The 18,529-nt window shown below is 37.2% G+C and overlaps 1 protein-coding gene across 2 annotated transcripts in view; it reads right to left on the bottom strand.

Moving 5' to 3' along the window:
• LOC117418185 (probable JmjC domain-containing histone demethylation protein 2C) overlaps nt 1-18,529 on the bottom strand; it is a 101,725-nt gene that overhangs the window by 18,423 nt on the left and 64,773 nt on the right. For both annotated transcript variants that reach the window (XM_059035806.1, XM_034030871.3), the window contains exons 3-8: nt 14,498-14,611; nt 6,213-6,318; nt 4,386-4,510; nt 3,940-4,083; nt 3,169-3,424; nt 539-2,286 (exon numbers count right to left, since the gene is read on the bottom strand). In XM_059035806.1, coding sequence (XP_058891789.1) covers nt 539-2,286; nt 3,169-3,424; nt 3,940-4,083; nt 4,386-4,510; nt 6,213-6,318; nt 14,498-14,611 — 2,493 coding nt within the window. The remainder of the gene's footprint in view (nt 1-538; nt 2,287-3,168; nt 3,425-3,939; nt 4,084-4,385; nt 4,511-6,212; nt 6,319-14,497; nt 14,612-18,529) is intronic.

Genomic DNA, 18,529 nt, shown 5'->3' with positions numbered 1-18,529 from the left:
TTAAAACAATACCTCCCAACTAAACAAATTAGCTTTTGTAGTTATCCCTTAATTGATTTGCCTTAATAGGTAAATTGTTTACATTCTTGTAATCTTATGTACAATATTCATCCTACAATATTCATCCTAGGAGGCTGTGTGGTCCAGTGGTTAAAGAAAAGGGCTTGTAACCAGGAGGTCCCCGGTTCAAATCCCACCTCAGCCACTGACTCATTGTGTGACCCTGAGCAAGTCACTTAACCTCCTTGTGCTCCGTCTTTCAGGTGAGACGTAATTGTAAGTGACTCTGCAGCTGAAGCATAGTTCACACACCCTAGTCTCTGTAAGTCACCTTGGATAAAGGCGTCTGCTAAATAAACAAATAATAATAATAATAATTCTTATTAGTACAAATCAGCTTTCCCAAATTTTGAAACAGTTGTTTACAACAAATAACTATTTATTACCTATACTATTAATATTGGAATAACCTCAATACCACATAAAACAACAACAACAACAATAACAACAACAACAACAACAACAACAATAGACCTACCCTCCTCAAACTCGCTTCCGAATTGACTGTATTTTCAGGATGGACCCACTTGGAGGAAGGCATACCAAGACCTGGGTAAGAGTGGGTGCCATTTTGATACTGCCAAATGATTGGATAGAGTCCCAGTTGGCTATATGGCGCAGTCGCATGAGCCTGTCCCAAGAGGTGAGGAGGAGGTTGCTGGTGCTGCAAAAACTGGTGCTGCTGTTGCTGCTGATGTTGATGATGTGCTAGAGCCAAGTGACCTAAAGAGCTGGAATGACCAGAGTCCAGCCGTGGATGTCCACCCAACAAAGACGCTGCGGGCATTCCAGGTAGCACTGTTGGAAGAAGATGAGGGTGATGAACAGAATGGTGTGGGGCACTGCTCAGAGCATGGGCATTGATAGCAGCCATGGGTGCCTGTGGTGAGGATCCAGGAAGGAGGTGGGTTGGATGGTGGTTGTTGGGGGTTAAACATGTTGCATGTGAAGAGGCATGGAGTGGATGAAGATGCTGGTGCAAATATGCAACGTGGTTATTCTCTGTGTCTGGTCTGAATAGTGCAGGATCCCTGTAAACAGTGAAGTGCTCATTCCTGTCAATAATGAGAGGACTCTTTGTGGCATCTGCATGGTTAATTCTAGCTGGCACTGGCTTGAAGCTTGACCTGGGCATTTCAGGTTCAGCTTTTGGCACTGGCCTGTTTGCAGAAGCAGCAGAGATTTGGCTGTCCTGGTACCTAATTTTATGCTTTGAAACATCAGGGGAAGTATTTGGTTTAGTTTTGGAAGTCTCCAAAGGGTTCTGGTGTTTAGGCTTCAGGGTGTCAGAAAAGTGATTCGATTTGGGCTTAAGAATTTCAGGAGAAGGGTTTGAGTTGGGCTTTGACACATCTGGCAAGGGACTCAGCTTGTTTAACTTTCTACCGTCATCTGTAAAGTTTGATTTGCTAACACAGGATATAATGGAGGTATAGGGGGCCTCGTCCTTTTCAGCTTTAGCTGCAGAATCACTGACAGCGGCAACTGTCCTTATAACCTCTGAATGGGCAAACTCAATTTTACTGGCAATGCTATTGCTCAGCTGCTGTTCAACCTCTGGCTTTCTAACATGTGAAACTGATGGATTTAACACCAAATGTCTTGACTCCGATATGTATGATTCCGATGATTGGGATGTCTGCAGGGCAGAAACAGCCTTAGCAGTTTTCTGAGACACATTATTTGAATTGTTATCCTCAGTGATATCAATAACACATTTTGGTGTAGGAGTTTGTGATGCACTGTTAGCATAATGGTCCTTTGGTACATTTTCCACAGTGCTTTTCAATTCTACAATGCACCCTTGGACATCGGGAGTATTAGCATTTTGATCATAGAAGGTGGGCGGCTCTGCTGGTTGGAGCTGAGATTTTTCCTCTTGCAGGTCACAGTCATCTGACTGAATTCCTTCTGTTTGAGTTTTTTCATCTTGTTGTATTTCATCCCAGGGAGAATGTCTATCTATTAGAGTCTGCTCCTCTGACCCCTTGTTACTCTGGGACTTTTCTTCCTCTTCACTAACCTTTGAAGTGCTTATGCTTTTTAACTCATTCTCGGAATTTTGCTCGGAGGAAGAATCTATTCTCTTAGAGTTTTCAGAGTCACTGCTCTCAGAGTATTCTGAGACATTGTCTGCCTTCAGTCTTTTTAAACAAACTTTCTTTTCATCCTCTTCAGGTTTTCTTCTTTTATGTACAATTTGTTTGTTTTTCTTTTTTGAAAATTCTGCAAATAAAAAAAGATCCATTAGCATGAAAAATAGTAGGGATTGACAAGTAAGATAATGTGCCACTTTCAAAGCTTCCATGACTGCAATACAGATTCTGATGAAAGACAATCCTATCCAAAATGAACAAAAAAAACCCGGTATCTGACTTGAAAACTGAAAAATGCAAAAGGAGTAATTGTAGGAGTAATACTCCACAATAAACTACAATTTCTTTGGGTGACACCTGCTGTTCCGCCATTTAGTATTTTTCATAAGGAACACAAATGTGCAAACAGTTCTTGGAGGCTACACAAAAAGCAACCTTCATTCACTCTTGATAGCTTCTGGGCAATAACAAAAGTTATTTATGCAATGCAGCAGCCATTGTTTTAGATTGTAGCTCAAGGGACTTCCAACACACTGGTCTTACTTGTTTCTACAGAATTTGCTTAATTATATTCTGCAGGCTGGGTTGTTTTCATGCTGGTATAGGCACAGATATTTTAACAGGAAAGCTCACAGATCAAATCATTTGGTCCTGGCATGTTTTTCATAATGTCTTAGTGAAAATAAAAAATAAAAAAATAAATCATAGCACACCCTATTTGATGAAAATATGCCCCTCAAATTACATTAAATACACAATGAATGGACCTCATTAAGCTTTGAACAAAATGCTGTTTTGACAACTGCCAAAACAATTTACAACCACCTCAGCAGCACCAATTATATTTCCTTTAAACTGTTTAAAAATAAAGCTATTTAAAAGACTGAAGGGGTAAGATTATAATTTAAGTACTAAGGCCAGCTATGACCAAGAGATATGCCGTTTAATGAGGGCACAGCACTTGTTCACACTGAACAAATGAAGAAAAATAAATACTATTCAGCTCACACACCTCCTCGCCCTCCATTGTCAAGTCTTTCCTCTTTTATCTTATCTTCATCTGGCACACTGCTATCTGATCCCTTCCTCTTGCTGGAGCGTGAACTCCGTTGCTGTTGTTGCTGAAGCTGCTGTTGTTGTTGCTGCTGCTGCTGTTGTTGCTGCTGCTGGGTTTGTTGCTGTTGCTGCTGCTGAGCTTGTTTCAATGTTGCAGTGGGAGAATTCATGACTGGTCTGGGGCTGTTTGCTTGAGCACGTGTATAATGACCCTAGATAATAATCCAATTAAAACAGATGTGGTTAGTTCAACATCATCATTATAATGAGAAGTGATGCCAGATCACAGCCCCCTCCCAACATACACACAAAATAGTAGATCAAATACATGCTTTCAGATATAGTTAAAATATAAATGGATTTACTGGTGTATAATCTTGGTCTAGCAAACCATTACAAATAGACTTTACAACTACAGAGAACTAATGTTTAAAAGTTTACCAATTAACACAAGTACATATACAACTATAAATGAGCAATTACCAAAACAGTCACAACATATACAGTAAAACCGGATGAACCAGCGACGAATGGCACTGAACATGTGTTGGTTTGTCATTTACCACAACAAAATCCTTACTTGAGTTTACTGATTGGCAAGAAAAGGTGACCGTGGACTTTAATAGTTTCATTAAGGTTTATTAGTTCCAATAAGATTTTAAAGAGTGTATTTTGTTGCACATAGAGAATTTTTGCAGTGTTTTTCTGTGAATGTTAAGAAACTCACATGCGCTGTATTGCTGTTCTGGCTGGAACGAGATCTGCGTCTTGATGTTATTCCAATGTTTTCACCTTTCAGCAAAGAATGAACGACGTCATCTAAAAATGTCATCTGTACCATAGAAGGATCAACATTCTGAGGCTCTAGAACCTGATTTAACAGAGAAGGATTGTTAATTAGCTCTCCGTTATATAGTTCTTAATTTAGCAATCATTTCTAAACAGATACATTCGGTAAACAGCAATTGGTTTAAAACTATCCACATGTCCAGCATATAAATTGTTAGCAATAAAGTAGTGTCCATAGAAAGATAAAATGCATAAATGTGAAAATAAATTATTATAAGTTTTAGTGTTGTTAAATTACATATAAAAAATATGCTGAATGGTGAAGAGAAGATAATATAAATATATGCAGTGTACACAAAAAAAAAAGTTGTTTTTTTTTTTTACCTGGTCATTCATCACAATCATAGTGCGGCTGAAGAGATCGTGATGTGTGATGATGCCAGTGAACCACTGGGTGGCTGAATCCTGTCTGTATACTCTTACTCGGTATCCATTTAAGGAATAGGGACCTGGGATAAAACCATATTACACATGTAATACCAAAAGTAAAAGACCTACTGCAGATTGTAACTTACAATTGTAAGTAACACAATTGTAAGTCGCCCTGGATAAGGGCGTCTGCTAAGAAATAAATAAATAGATAAATAAATAAATAAATAAATAAATAAATAAATAAATACTGCTAAATAATTTCTTAGCAGATGCCCTTATCCAGGGCGACTTATAATTGTTACAAGATATCACATTATTTTTACATACAATTACCCATTTATACAGTTGGGTTTTTACTGGAGCAACCTAGGTAAAGTACCTTGCTCAAGGGTACAGCAGCAGTGTCCCCCACCTGGGATTGAACCCAACACCCTCCGGGCAAGAGTCCAGAGCCCTAATCACTATTCCACATTGCTGCCCGACATATATATATATATATATATAAAATACAGAATGTGGTATGTACTACACAGTTTGACTCACGAGTTTCTAAAGTCTGTAGTTAGTATGTGAAATGTGCAGTGTTGATTCACAAGTCTACTGTATTCACAGTCCTGGGCTGATCAGTGTAACTGTGGATATACTGAGTCACAAATGAACCTTCACACACCCACATTATAAAAACATTTCTGTTGTTTCAGGAGTAAGTTTTTTCTTCATTATCTGTGCCAAAGCTTTATTTGAAGGAGCCCAAAAACAGCTTTGTTTAAACAGCCAGGGCAAACCTTATTGGACAAGAATGTACTTAATAATAAAGCAGTAGCTGACCATTGATCCCACACATTGGCAGACTGCTATGTAAGCAATTCATTGGAGTGCAAAAAAACATGATAAAATAGATGTGCTAGTGTGCCAGTAGTCAAATATTATTTGTTAGGTTGTGCACAGTTTTACATATATAGTAATCTGAAACTAAACTTCATCTGATTTGTTTAGAAAACAGTTTCAGTTAAACCTGGGCTATAGCCATGCATTACGAGACTGGGGCATTACCAAGGTCACATACTGCATGTGTGGAGAAAGCGCAAAACCTGCCAATTCCCGAAATCTTAAAACCTCAGTGTCGATTTGTTTTCCATGAAGCAGCCATTATGAATACTTTCCACACCATAAAATTTGGCCTTTTAGTTTATTTCTAATTGTGGCACAGACCCTGCAAACAGGTAACCTGCCAAAACCACCAAAAATGTAGTTTGCTTAAAACCCCTAAATGTCTGGTAGCGAGAAGTGACTGTCTGCCATTCCAACCTAGACTAAATCAGGGTTCCAGAGGTAAAAAAAAAAGTTTTCTGATTGATTACAAGCATGCATTCAAAATTCTAAAATGTATTGACAATGTTAACCCAGAGGACTTTTTCAACTTGAAAAAAGAAACAAGGACCAGGGGTCACAAATGGAGATTAGATAAAGGGGCATTCAGAACAGAAAATAGGTGGCATTTTTTTACACAGAGAATTGTGGGAGTCTGGAACCCCCAGTAATGTTGTTGAAGCTGACACCCTGGGATACTTCAAGAAGCTGCTTGATGAGATTCTGGGATCAATAAGCTACCAACAACCAAATGAGCAAGATGGGCTGAATGGGTTCTTATGTTCTTATGCTAAATATTGTATTGCTTAAAAATATGTATTCCTGAAGAATAAATGTTTAAGAAACGAAAAGTAATCTTTCCCACTCCAATTGTATTTGCTGTAGGAAATATGAATTTAAAAAAATTACCTTGCATAAAAATTTCCTGAACCTTTTGTTCTTTAACCCAGGCTTTTACTTCTTCGTGAAGCTGTGGATTGTCCCTGAGAACTGGATTCAAACTGTCTACTTCATCCTAAAAAGAGAATACAAAAATGTTCTAGCTCACAATAAAGAAAATATGGAAAACAACAATTTGTTTGGAAAATACAAATCCCAATTATAACCCACATTGAGAACTTAAATTATTAAATTTTGATGGTGCGGTCTGTAGTTAATATATTAGATTGCTGGCTTAGAGCAAGAACATTGTACTGTAAAATTAAGATAGCGTATCCATGCTTTGACATTACAATAATAAATATGCATTTGTTTGTTAAGCCTTCTTTCTTTCAACCAGCAAGATGAAGTCAAAAAACCCATCTTAGCTTATACAGTATAATAACTGGGCTTTGAGACTAATCCTGGTTCCTACTGGATTAATGTTTGTAAAAAATGAATACATTAAAAAAATTAAAAATAAAAGGAACTCATAGCTCATGTTACACTTCCTTTAACAAAGTCAATAGTCCAGACCAATTAAAAAAAGTAAAAGTTTAATAATTTTAAGTGCATTCAGCAGTTTAGTGTCAGCTGACGACTAAAGTATAGGCTTACTTTCATAACAATCTGAAGCAATCAGTGCTTAAATGCTCAGTGGATCTGAGAACATTAGTGTTGAAAGAAGTTCTAAATAATTAAATTCATTTCCTCCGTACTCATTCTTGTGATCGAGTTACCCCAGGGGTCTTATAAAAAGAGATCAGAAGCAAGACTAAAACAAAATCCACACAAAAATGAGATTAAGAACAAAACATTAAACCAATCTGAACCAAATTAACACTTTAAGATTAAAAATACATAGTAGTTTAAATTAAACAAACATATGTTATTTATTTAAAAAAAAGACAAGAAAAAAACAAGAAAAAAAAAGTAAAAGCATTTTGTTTCAAAGAACCAACAGACCACTCTAATTGGAACAATTATCCTATTTACTACAATATATTTGGCACTTGACGAAAGATTCGGTGCAGTCTTAAAAAGCTTGTGGAAATACATACTGTTAAATGGAGCACTGTATAGTAGAGATATCTTCATGGGTCCAAATTAATCACCAAATTAAATTGACCACGAACCGTCAATTATTTACCCGACCCGATGTAAAATTCTTGTTATTAGACCCGGGCCCGACCCGAAAAAACAGTGGAACACTTTCTTTCCCCAGCTTAGTATATATGTTAAGGGTGAAACCCGGTGGTCTGGCGAGTCTAGTTTTGCCCGGACCGATCTAGTTTCGCCCGGACCGATCTAGTTTCGCCAAGGGCTTCTGGGCGAATCCCAAAGTAACACTTTTTTTCGGCACTTGCTCGCATCCAATCAGGCGAATCTAGATTAGCCCAGAACTTGAAAAAGACGACTGAATTTCGGGGCTAGCCCGGGCGAGTCTAGTTTAGTCCAAGGCTTCAAAAATCGATGCTGGGAGAATCTGGTTTACCCATTGATTTGGGCGAGTCTAGTTTCAACCAACGCTAAAATATCGATGCTGGGCCACCAGGGCTGGTTTTAATATTTATTAGGGCACTCTCCCAAAAAGTTAAAAGTCAAAAAGTCTTGCTCCTTCATACACGCAGGCAAACTCACCACACACAGGTGGGTAAAACTATCAATAACTCAATTAGTCAGTACCCAATAAGGCATTACAAGGGAACTGAATGGAGAAGCTCCTAGAAAGTGATAAATCAATTACAAAGTGCTAGTCAACAATATATAAAAAACGAAACTAGACTCGCCCGGGCTAGCCCCGAAATTCAGTAAAGTGTTGAAAAAACGTGTTTCACCCAGTCGTCTTTTTCAAGTTCTGGGCCAATCTAGATTCGCCCGATTGGACGCGGGTGACTGCCGAAAAAAGTGGTAACTTTGGGATTCGCCCTGAAGCCCTTGGCGAAACTAGATTGGCCTGGGCAAAACTAGACTCGCCAGACCACCAGGTTTCACCTTTAACATATACACTGACTAGATACAGTATTAAAGCAGTGTTTTTTTCCAGTCAACCTGAAAATCTGGCTGAACTACAGACAGTGTTTATTCCACAGAGGACTGTAAAATTAAATATATAATGTTTGTGCAAAAGACAAAGAATAATAACATTATCTGAAAATCAAATGAACTGAAGTACGATCTCGTAAATGCGTGACTATTACAAATTTAACACAAGAGCAAATGGAATTGAGATGTAAAATTTGTGTTTTGCAAAACTTATTTTTCTTCTTTGTCCACAATAACACATGATTCCCACACTGCAGACTTTTTTCTGCGAGCATGGAATTTGTTTAAGTTTTTCTTTCACGTCCTGCATAAACAAATCCAGCACTCCGACTTAAGAATGATCTAAAAGAAACACCGTCAATATGGGTCATGTGTGTGTTGCTGTGCTCTGCAAGCCACGTCATGTGTTACTGGGGGAAGCCAATCCACACAACAGGAATTATAAACAATGATTTTTAATATCAAAAGAGAGCCTCTAATAGTAAATCGACAGTTTGTGTATTACTGAGTAAACAAAATCAGACCCTACCCGACCAGAGTGTTGCGTGACAATTTTGCACCCGAAAACCCGTTCGGTACGGGTCGGGTTTCAGGTCCTCAGGTCCGGGTAGACCCGTGAAGACCTCTACTGTATAATTAAGTACAAAAAAGCAATGATAACAAGCTTTCTATATTGTTTTTCAAGGCAAGCACTACATTGATGCAGCACCACTTGATATAGGTGCATTAACTGCTTCTTCAGGTACAGCACAGTAGTTCATGTTGGGTAAACAGGAAATCCACTCGCCACTTCCATTTATTTTGCTTGTATTGTGGTGATTAATACAAGGATACAGTAATAGACATTCACTAAACAGGGGTATTTTTATAGTGAGCCATCTATATTTACCTAACTGCTGATAAACAGATCAGACAAGCTTTGGAAATACACCAGCATATGCCGGTGCATCATGGGTCTTCCCTTCTAACCTTAAATTTATGTCGATCAAACAGAAGGAAATTGCAACTGGGCCTCCTTACCAGATGTCTTTACCAATTACCTTTACAATACCTTCATTCTATACATTTCTTTTTATTGAGGTTTTACTGCTAGATTCCAGGATTAGAAATAAACACATTTGACTGTAAACACTGCAATATATTTCTATCGTATGTTCCTTCACGCTTCAATTGGAGCTTTGAACAATGAAATCTCTCATTTCTATTTTAAGGAATAGGAACACATAATTTATTTATTGACCTGGAGGCAGAATTCCACACTTCCCCCATACTAATCCTTGTGCACATCTCCCAGCCAGCTGTCACAAAATGACATCTTGTGAAATTACAGTGTTGCCCTAAACACCAGTCATTTCTCACCACTCCCAATGAACACATTCAACCACTATGCCCCCCACCCCCCACCCACCCCAATCAACATCCCCCAGTGAAGCACAGGGCATATACAGTACAGGCTTTTTTCCGGCAAGGGTTTCTCGTCTTTCAATTTAAAAGCAATACAGTGGAACCTTTTACTGGAAACTTCCAGAGTCAGCCAATGATGGAGAATAGAACATTTCGCTAGGGGTGTTGTGGGATTTAGAATTTAAAGTACTTCCAGACATGAACTTCAAACTAGTTAAAAAACTAAGCTTCCCTATAGTAGCAAAGTTCCACACAAGCAGCATGTAAATAGTTCAGCAAGAACACAAAGCCTGGATTTTAGAAACTGGCAGGTTATGCTTGACTGGGATGTCTGTCTGAGACCGCATGATCCGATCTACAGACCCAGGAAGTCTCTCCAAAGCTCTGTAATTCAACACCATCTGTGTTCTCTTTGGTAAAGGCTTTAAAATCAGCAGTGGAGGGATATTTTAAGTGCAGTTTCTTTGTTGTATTGGGAAACACACCAAATTATTCCAAAACATTTCAGGAAAACCTCATTGCTAATTTTATGAATTCCATACTGTACATTTGAGATACTGTATACTGTAGTAAAACAAGGGGAACAACAAGCACTAAAGTGTGATTATAATATTATATTATAATCACATATAATAGTACAAATGATTTACAAGTGTAACGAGACATTAAAAACAAGTTAAAATCTCATTTCACACACACAGATTCCTCAAAACTGTATAATTCTACAATGCTGACATCTGAACTTCCCACTGTCAAATGCTTTTAAGCTACTCAAACTAATAATTGTACAGACTATGAGTCAGACCTTTAGTGCAATAAAGTCAGTTATGCCAAAGCTGTTATCATTACACAATGCAATCAATATGTCTAGTCTTTCTAGAATATCCATAATAGGACAGTGTACAAGCAGCACTCACTGCACTTTCGGCAGTGACAGTCTCTCGATGAAAGTTAACAATCCGCTCATTAGTAATAAATGGCATAGTGGATTGATTGTTATTTCAGGGATGCTACACATCGCTGATGTTTCTTATTAGCATTCCACAAGCCTGCTGCATGCAGGCTTGAAAAAACACAACTTGGTGCATACACAGCGCTTTCCCTTCTAGAGGGCAAAATCAAAGGAGTGCTTAGCAAAGGACATAATAAAATAAAATAAAAAATGGATCCACTCCACTTCTACAAGGAGTATAACATCTATAAATTAAAAGAAGTTTAGTCTAAACCACGGGGTTACCATGATATTTGTATATCACTTCTGTGTCAGAGGCAAGTAAATAAAAGGAAAGAACAGGGCATTCCTAATTAGGAAGGTTTCCAATTTCAAAAAACACTCCCTTTACACATACAAACATGCAGCTTTGTTTACCGTAAAAATCATTTTATAGGTCGCACTGGTGTAGAAGTCACTCCCCCCTTTTTGAGATTTCAATTTTAGGAAAACCCCTTTTTTGTGTTTAAAATACTTTTTTTTTTTACAATAAATTTTTTATCTACATGCTCAATGCCGATAAATAAAGAAAGATACACAGGTTTAGTTTCGAAATAAGCCTTGTTTGCAACATTTTATTCCATTAATAATTTTACAGTGTTGTTTTTCATTTTAGTTAAACTGCTAGAAACTATCCCGGTGTTCAAAATTTCTAAAATTTAAAAAGTAATAATTAACAGAGTGTAAAATCAATTTATACATCCCACATCACATCTGTATTAACCTACCGGTATATTATTTTAGCTTATCAAGTACCCAAACAAGTTATCTTTGCTTTAGTGAACATTTCCTTCCAAAACCATACTTGGACAATAGTTCCTGCTCCATTGGCTTTAACAAATTTGTTGTATTAATTACATTTAAAAGAAAAGTATTAAACAATGCTGCTTGCATCAATTAAAAAAAGCAAAAAACATGACCTGAATGCCGTAGATCCTGAAAAAATTAATCGGGTTATTGACCGTTAAGTTTGTGTGAGCCATAACCATGGCTATAGTAATCCTATTGTGGCACTGGTACAGTAGTTTAATATTAGACACACTGGCGCATACGTTGTGTATGAGTCGCTCTGTCTCTTAAAAGCAAAACGGGATTAGTGGGGTGGTTGCCAGATCCATATTCCAAGACTGCGGAGGGTCTTCTGTTATTAAAGTGAAACACTTCACTTGTGATGAAGGGAACTTACCCTTCAAGGGCAAGCAATAAACCATCATCCTACATTGCAGTGAGGAGCAGAGTATAATCAGCTGCTGAACAGATTCAGAAAGAGGCATGTCCAGGCACTGGCCACAGACACCAGCTGCATCTTCGGCAACTAAACCCTCCCCCATAGAAAAAGACATTTACAAACAATACAAAGAAAAGGGTCTTTCACAGTAAACAGAAAGAATAAAACAAGCATCTTTACCCAACTGACCATCCTGACGACCAAGTCAAAAACACAGGAAACATGTCAAGCTGAAATGACCATCTAGGCTAACGTGTGGAATTTGATTTCAGATGTGTTAACCATTATAAAACATTCAAGTACCCAGACTTACATCCACTGTGCATGTACTGTATTGCACACCACAGACTTCGAAAAGAGAAAAACATGAACACACACCTGTACAGTAGGATTATATGTAGTACTGTAGTTGGCACAATTGCATTTAACAGTATTTAACAGACATCCTGTATTACAGTTACTGTTGTAAGTAAACAGTGAACACAATCTTTTGGCAGTTTCAAACACTTAATTAAAAAAAATAATAATAATAATGGTAATGGTAATTTAAGACAAGTTAAAATTGATTAAATGAAGTCACGGTTGTTGTACAGTAAGTCAGCTTCAACTGACAAAAAAAAAAAAAAATTATATATGCATTTTACCTCAAACGTAATGTACCTCTGTTCCATCCTCTGCCGCTCTAAAACTAAGAGTAACCTTCCTTCTGTTCTACGTTTGAGTCATACAAGAACTCTGAAATCTCCAGCAAAGCAAATAATTTGGTTTCTACGTACCACATTTTGTTAGCATCTGTTCCTGTAGACATGCTTCCTGAACAATACCAGTATGTGCAGAACTGTTAGTAATACCTTTATCTCCAAACACAGATGCATTTACAAAAACAGCTTGTATAAATGCCAACCGAAAAATATACAAAGCCCTGTTCAATGCATGGTTAAGATTACTAAACAATGTAATATTCTGAAAAGGTACTGTTTAGGCTATTTACAGTTCTACAATAGTGCACTCTAAGACATGATTACCATATTCCTTTGAATTTAAACCAGTTTTTTACTAATCAAAAATAGCCTGCGTCTTAAAGTACACAAACAGCAACATGACTGACTGCAGAGAAAAGACGAACAAAGATGTCACTGCCCTAATACGCAAGCAGCAACGTGACTTGCTGCCAAGAAAAGACGAACAAAAATGTTACTGCCCGATCATGAATCATCTATGACACACAGGCAGCCATTTTCAAATAAGCGTCATTAGCTTCCTGAGGAATTCAATGACAAGCTTTTACAATTTCAGCGTTTCTAACAAACAGTACCAAGCTTGGACAGATTGGAAGTGTTGATCAGACCCCTGTATTTTTCAACATACCAGGCAATACCACAGTTCACAAATTTGGAGAAAAAACAGGTGTGAGTACTCATGACTGGAAAGAAGAAACAGCACATAACTGTAATGCTCTGTGTGATAGCAGCAAACTGCCTCCATATGCGTAACTGAGGCTGTATCTTTGTAAATGCATATTTATTTTATGTTTTATTTTTTCCTCAAATTGAGGGTGGAAAGTTTGGGCTGCTTAATTCGAGGGAGTCTTAAATTTTAAGGAATATCTCAAGATCATTTTCTAGACGGTTTGAGTTCAAATCACTTCAACGAAGTAAGGAAGTGTAAGTGATAAAGATGTATTACTTTTATCAGTAGACAGCATTTTTCACATCCGTTTCTTGTGCTACAGTATTATGTTTTGTCTACTTTTGTAACAGAAATTCTATGCAAGATGCCTGTTGTGATGCAGTAGTTTTTCTGAATCCAATCATCTGCAGTTTTCTCCTGATTAAACAGAAAACCCAGATCCTGTTTGATATGAAGTTTGTGGTATGTCACAGCTTTCTTCATTAAGGATTTTTTTAACATACCAGTATGATTCAATTTAACCTGTTTCTGATAATATGTCACTGTGCTACACGGCGTATAACACAAAGATGCCTAATCATATGGACAGCAGGGCATTATACTGTATATGGCATAAAAATATAAAAACTAAGGATTGAAATTTAAAGCAGGTGGCATTTCAGCTGTATTGGAAATGAGGACACAAGATGCTTAGGTCAAAAGCTTAATGAATACAAATCTACTGTGAGTAAAGTAAAACCACACTGAAAATACCATGTGTCAATATGCGGTTAAAAAATTAAACAAAAAAAAAACTATGCTACCAGTTTTGCTCTATGTATTAAGACACATTTTAAAATGTTTGCTTCACCTTGTTTTAGTATAGTGTATGACACACAACGCATAACTAATTTTACTTTTTGAAGCACACCATACAAAATCACTTATCTTTATTCCTACTGTACCCTGTATGTGTATTTCATCCTTTTGGATTACAAATGTAGCAATAGCAATGAGGTTTGATGTCAGGACCATAACATGCATCATGATTCATATCATACTGTGACTTGAATATCACAATGTATGATATGATGACCTTACTATACTGGTTACACCACTACAAATTACTATTTTCCTCTATTTAACCCTCCATCAACAGTATCTATATAGTAACTATTCTATACTGTAGATGTAAAAAGATTTTTCACAGCCACAAACCTGATAAGGTTGACAGGCACCATCTCCACTCAGGAAATCCAGATGTCTATCTGCGAAGAATTCTACTGCAGTGATTGAGTCGAGCACAGCTTTCCCCACCAGAGGTTTGAATGTCTGTAAAATGAACACAGTAACGTTACAAATAAGAAAATCATTAAAGAAACAGCCTGACAGTTCAAAGCTTGCCAGTTTAGCTTTGATGTGCCTTTCTTCCGTTTTCCCAACAGATGTAAAATCTCTGATGTCAACATCCATCAACTTGCCTACCACTAGTGAATTTTCTATCAGTAAAATAAAAATAAGGGCATCTTGTCATGAGTATATGCACACACGTAGAAACACTTTATAAACCCATACGTATTACATTCTTCAGTCATTATGCACCACACAGTAAAATGAAATAATGATGTATTAATATCTGAAACCGATTTAAAAAAAGCAATAGGATTTAAACCTGGAGAAGCATTTTTGATCAATAAACTCCGGCAATTTGAACACCTCCATTACAATGTTGATAGCCCATGTGTGTAGCACAGAAGCTCAGACAAGCCCTGGGAAATAAGTGTTTTGAAGCAGGTCACATGTCACGGCTCCTGATGGAATGATACACAATGCTGACTGCGAAGGCACAATAGTCTACCCTTGTTGGTGCATTCTAGATGTACTTTGTGAAAGTTCATGGTGCAAAGGGAGTTTTCCTGCTAGTTATATGCTAAAACTCGGTCGTTAATGTGCCAAGCTTGACTATCATCACAATAAGAAACAAGACAATAATTTAGTTTCCAGAGGTTAAAATTATGTAATTATGTAAAAAGAACAAACATACTCTAATGTTACAATTTTTTATATTTATTCTCGTTTACACTGTATGTGTTGTACTTCCTTGTTACAATATGATTGTATTTAACAAACACTTATACACCACAGTATTTATAAACTGTGGGAAGGGTTTGTTAAAAATCAGACACACTTTGTTTATTTCAGGGTAGTAGTATTATCTTCTCAACTATCACCTGTTTAAGCGATTTAAGTCGCTCGATGAGGAATCAGGGTGTTACAGAATTGTGCTTTGATGCGCACATTCGATCCGTCTACTATAGCTACTTCAGCCAAGCTTCAATTGATTCAAAACTCTGCGGCTAGAATCTTGACATGTACTAGGATGCGAAATCACATAACCCCCATTCTGTTAGGCCTCCATTGGTTTGAGGTAATTCTGCTTACTTATAAGGCTTTGCATGGCCTGGCACCTTCCTATTTGTCTGAACTTGTGCAGCGTTATGCCCCAAATCGAGCACTGTGCTCTGTTGATGCCTACTTACTTTGTGTACCGTCTTTTCAGACAGTTACTTTTGGTGCACGCTCCTTCTGATGTCTCGCTCCTAAGCTTTGGAACTCTCTTCCCAGACATCAGGAATGTTCCCATAATCTCTTTGTTTAAAATTAGACAAGACTTTTTTTGTTCGACCTGGCTTATAATTAGATATTTTCTTGTTAAGTAAATTTTGTGAAGCGCCTTGAGACATTTCATTATGGGGTACTATAGAAAAAATGATTGATTGATTGACTGATACTGTACCACTCTCACTCAAGTACTGACTGAAAAACTAGACTGCAGCTGCAGCGCAATGCCACAGTGAAATGTCACTTTTCTAGGGCAGTTAAATATAGTAACAAGACATGTAAACTGCTACTCTGGACAGAAAACAGGTGTTTCTCTTTAGTAATGAAGAAAACACTTCAAACCTAAAATGTAAAAGCGAGACATAGTCCTGTGGGTTTGTTTTTAAGAAAAATACTATACAGTATTATGACTGTTCTCAGTATAATTCTGAAACCACATTTAAAATACAATATTTAAATTTAAAAATAGGTTACATAAACAACCCTTACTTTTGCCCTAATCGTATATACTGAATTTCAACTGGGATAACATTAATAAAGCAAACAACTGTTTTAAGTTTCACAGGTTGACCAATACTGAATACAACGCAACACCATACTCGAATACAATTAATTTACCTTTGACCTCACTTAACATGACCCATGTACTGTTTGACTGTAATGACAACAGTGTACCTAGTTTATTCTGCACAACGAATTAAGCCTATTATATACATGTACTGTATCAGTTTGATCCTCAAATCAAGATCATTTAAATAAATTTACCAATATAACAGTACACAAGCACACATTTCTGCAACCCAGCAATTAGGTCGCATCTGCCAGCTTCTAAATGAGAAATTAAAAATCGAGACAAAGAACTGGCACATGGACAATGCAATCATTGTTGCACACCTCCAGCATACACAAGTCAGAGGCAGAATCATGCGCTGCACTAAAAGGCAGACAAATCATCTCCCTTTAATTTTGCCTGCATCTGCAAAGTGTTTCTGAAAGCACAAATGCTCTCTTCTGAAACAAATGATCTCCAAAAGATTCTGCTATCCCTGTATGCAGGGCTTAGCTATAATTTCACAGTAAATATTTTATAAGGCTGAGTGCACTGGAATGTAAAGAAATGCTGATGGAACTCATGCATAGCTAAGTAATCTGGAGGCCTGAAACGGCTCTGTCATTCTCTGAAATGTTTTAACAGCCTTAGGGGAAATGGCAGGCTGCTATCTGATGAAGGTCACAGTGGAATACAGCTCTGGTTACTCACACACACAACCTTATACATTCTTTATTCTGCGAGCATACAATTGATGAGTTCATTAGCAGAGTGACAAGAGAAAATCCTGCTTTTCTAAGGGTTATTAATAGTGACTGCTCCTCCACTGCCTCAAGACTCTTCATTTCTGTTTACAAAGCTTAATGTTTGGGTCTCCTGTACTGTACATCTGGTTATACACAGGCCAGGACAGTACAGTTCCAGCTGTAAGGACCAGCTTTGTTCACCTAATCCTCCTCTCTATGAATTATGATATTTTAAAATAAATCAAGACTAAAAAGAGTCTGAATAAATTAGACATTTCAAGGCTCCAGGGCAGGATTTACTGTAGCACATCAGTGCTGTTTATCTGAAAACAACTTGTAGTTTCTTCTTAGAGAATAATGTTAACTAACAGCATGCTATTACATAGCAGAATTTGAACCCTATATTACTGTACTACACCTTTAACAGAGATACATTCATGTTAATTGTGTATCAATTGTATCCATGAAGATTTTTTTTCTGCAAGCTACTGTACTGTTGTGTTTTGCTACTTCTCAGTGAAAATCATTAATAAAAAACACCAATCAATCAATAAATAAATAAATAGATACATAAATAAATAAATGTGCTTCACAAGACCCGTAACTCTCTCTTCTGGTTCTAGAAAAAAAATAAATCCAGCAAAAACAGGCCATTATTACATATGACACCAAAACCTGCTGCACATTATGTCCTATAATCTCACATCAAAATGTATTTGTTTACTACTGTAACTGAAATGTTCAGAGGCTCTGTACAGTACACCTAAATACTGCACAAAGCTGACACTACAAACGAGGAAACGTCTGCAACAACTGTGACCTGTTTAGGGCTCCACATTGCACCACATTCCATTTAGATGAGAAAAAAGCAGAACAGATGAGCCCTCCCTGGCAGGCAAGCAGTTTAAAAATAAAATACATTCACAGTACTACAGAATGTACTTTAAATTAAAAAAGGTTTCAAGCACCCACAACAGTACAAGTACTGCCTACAGTTTATAAAAGCAAACTGACACAATATTGCAGCACATCCATGGTTTGCAATGTATACTGTGATATGATTTGGAACAGCCCCCTCAGTTCAAAGGGCACTTTGTACGAGTGTAATGGGAAACAGCTGTGCGCTGCATAATACTGCATTTAAGGAGTGTTAACGAAATAGGTCACATGGCAGCTGGCCATGCACCACAAAAAAAAAAAAAAAAATACAGGAAAACAGACTGAAAGAGTGTTAAAAACTCACTGCCACTTGAAGCAGATATGGATAAGACAAATATTGCCTGGTGTTCTGCACAAAGTTCTTACCAGAGAAAAAAGTATGGAAATAAATCA

Source organism: Acipenser ruthenus, chromosome 13 (genome assembly GCF_902713425.1).
Source record: "Acipenser ruthenus chromosome 13, fAciRut3.2 maternal haplotype, whole genome shotgun sequence".
Classification (NCBI taxonomy): domain Eukaryota; kingdom Metazoa; phylum Chordata; class Actinopteri; order Acipenseriformes; family Acipenseridae; genus Acipenser; species Acipenser ruthenus.
Note: the sequence above shows the minus strand (reverse complement) of the source record. Positions and strands in the feature narration are given on the sequence as shown.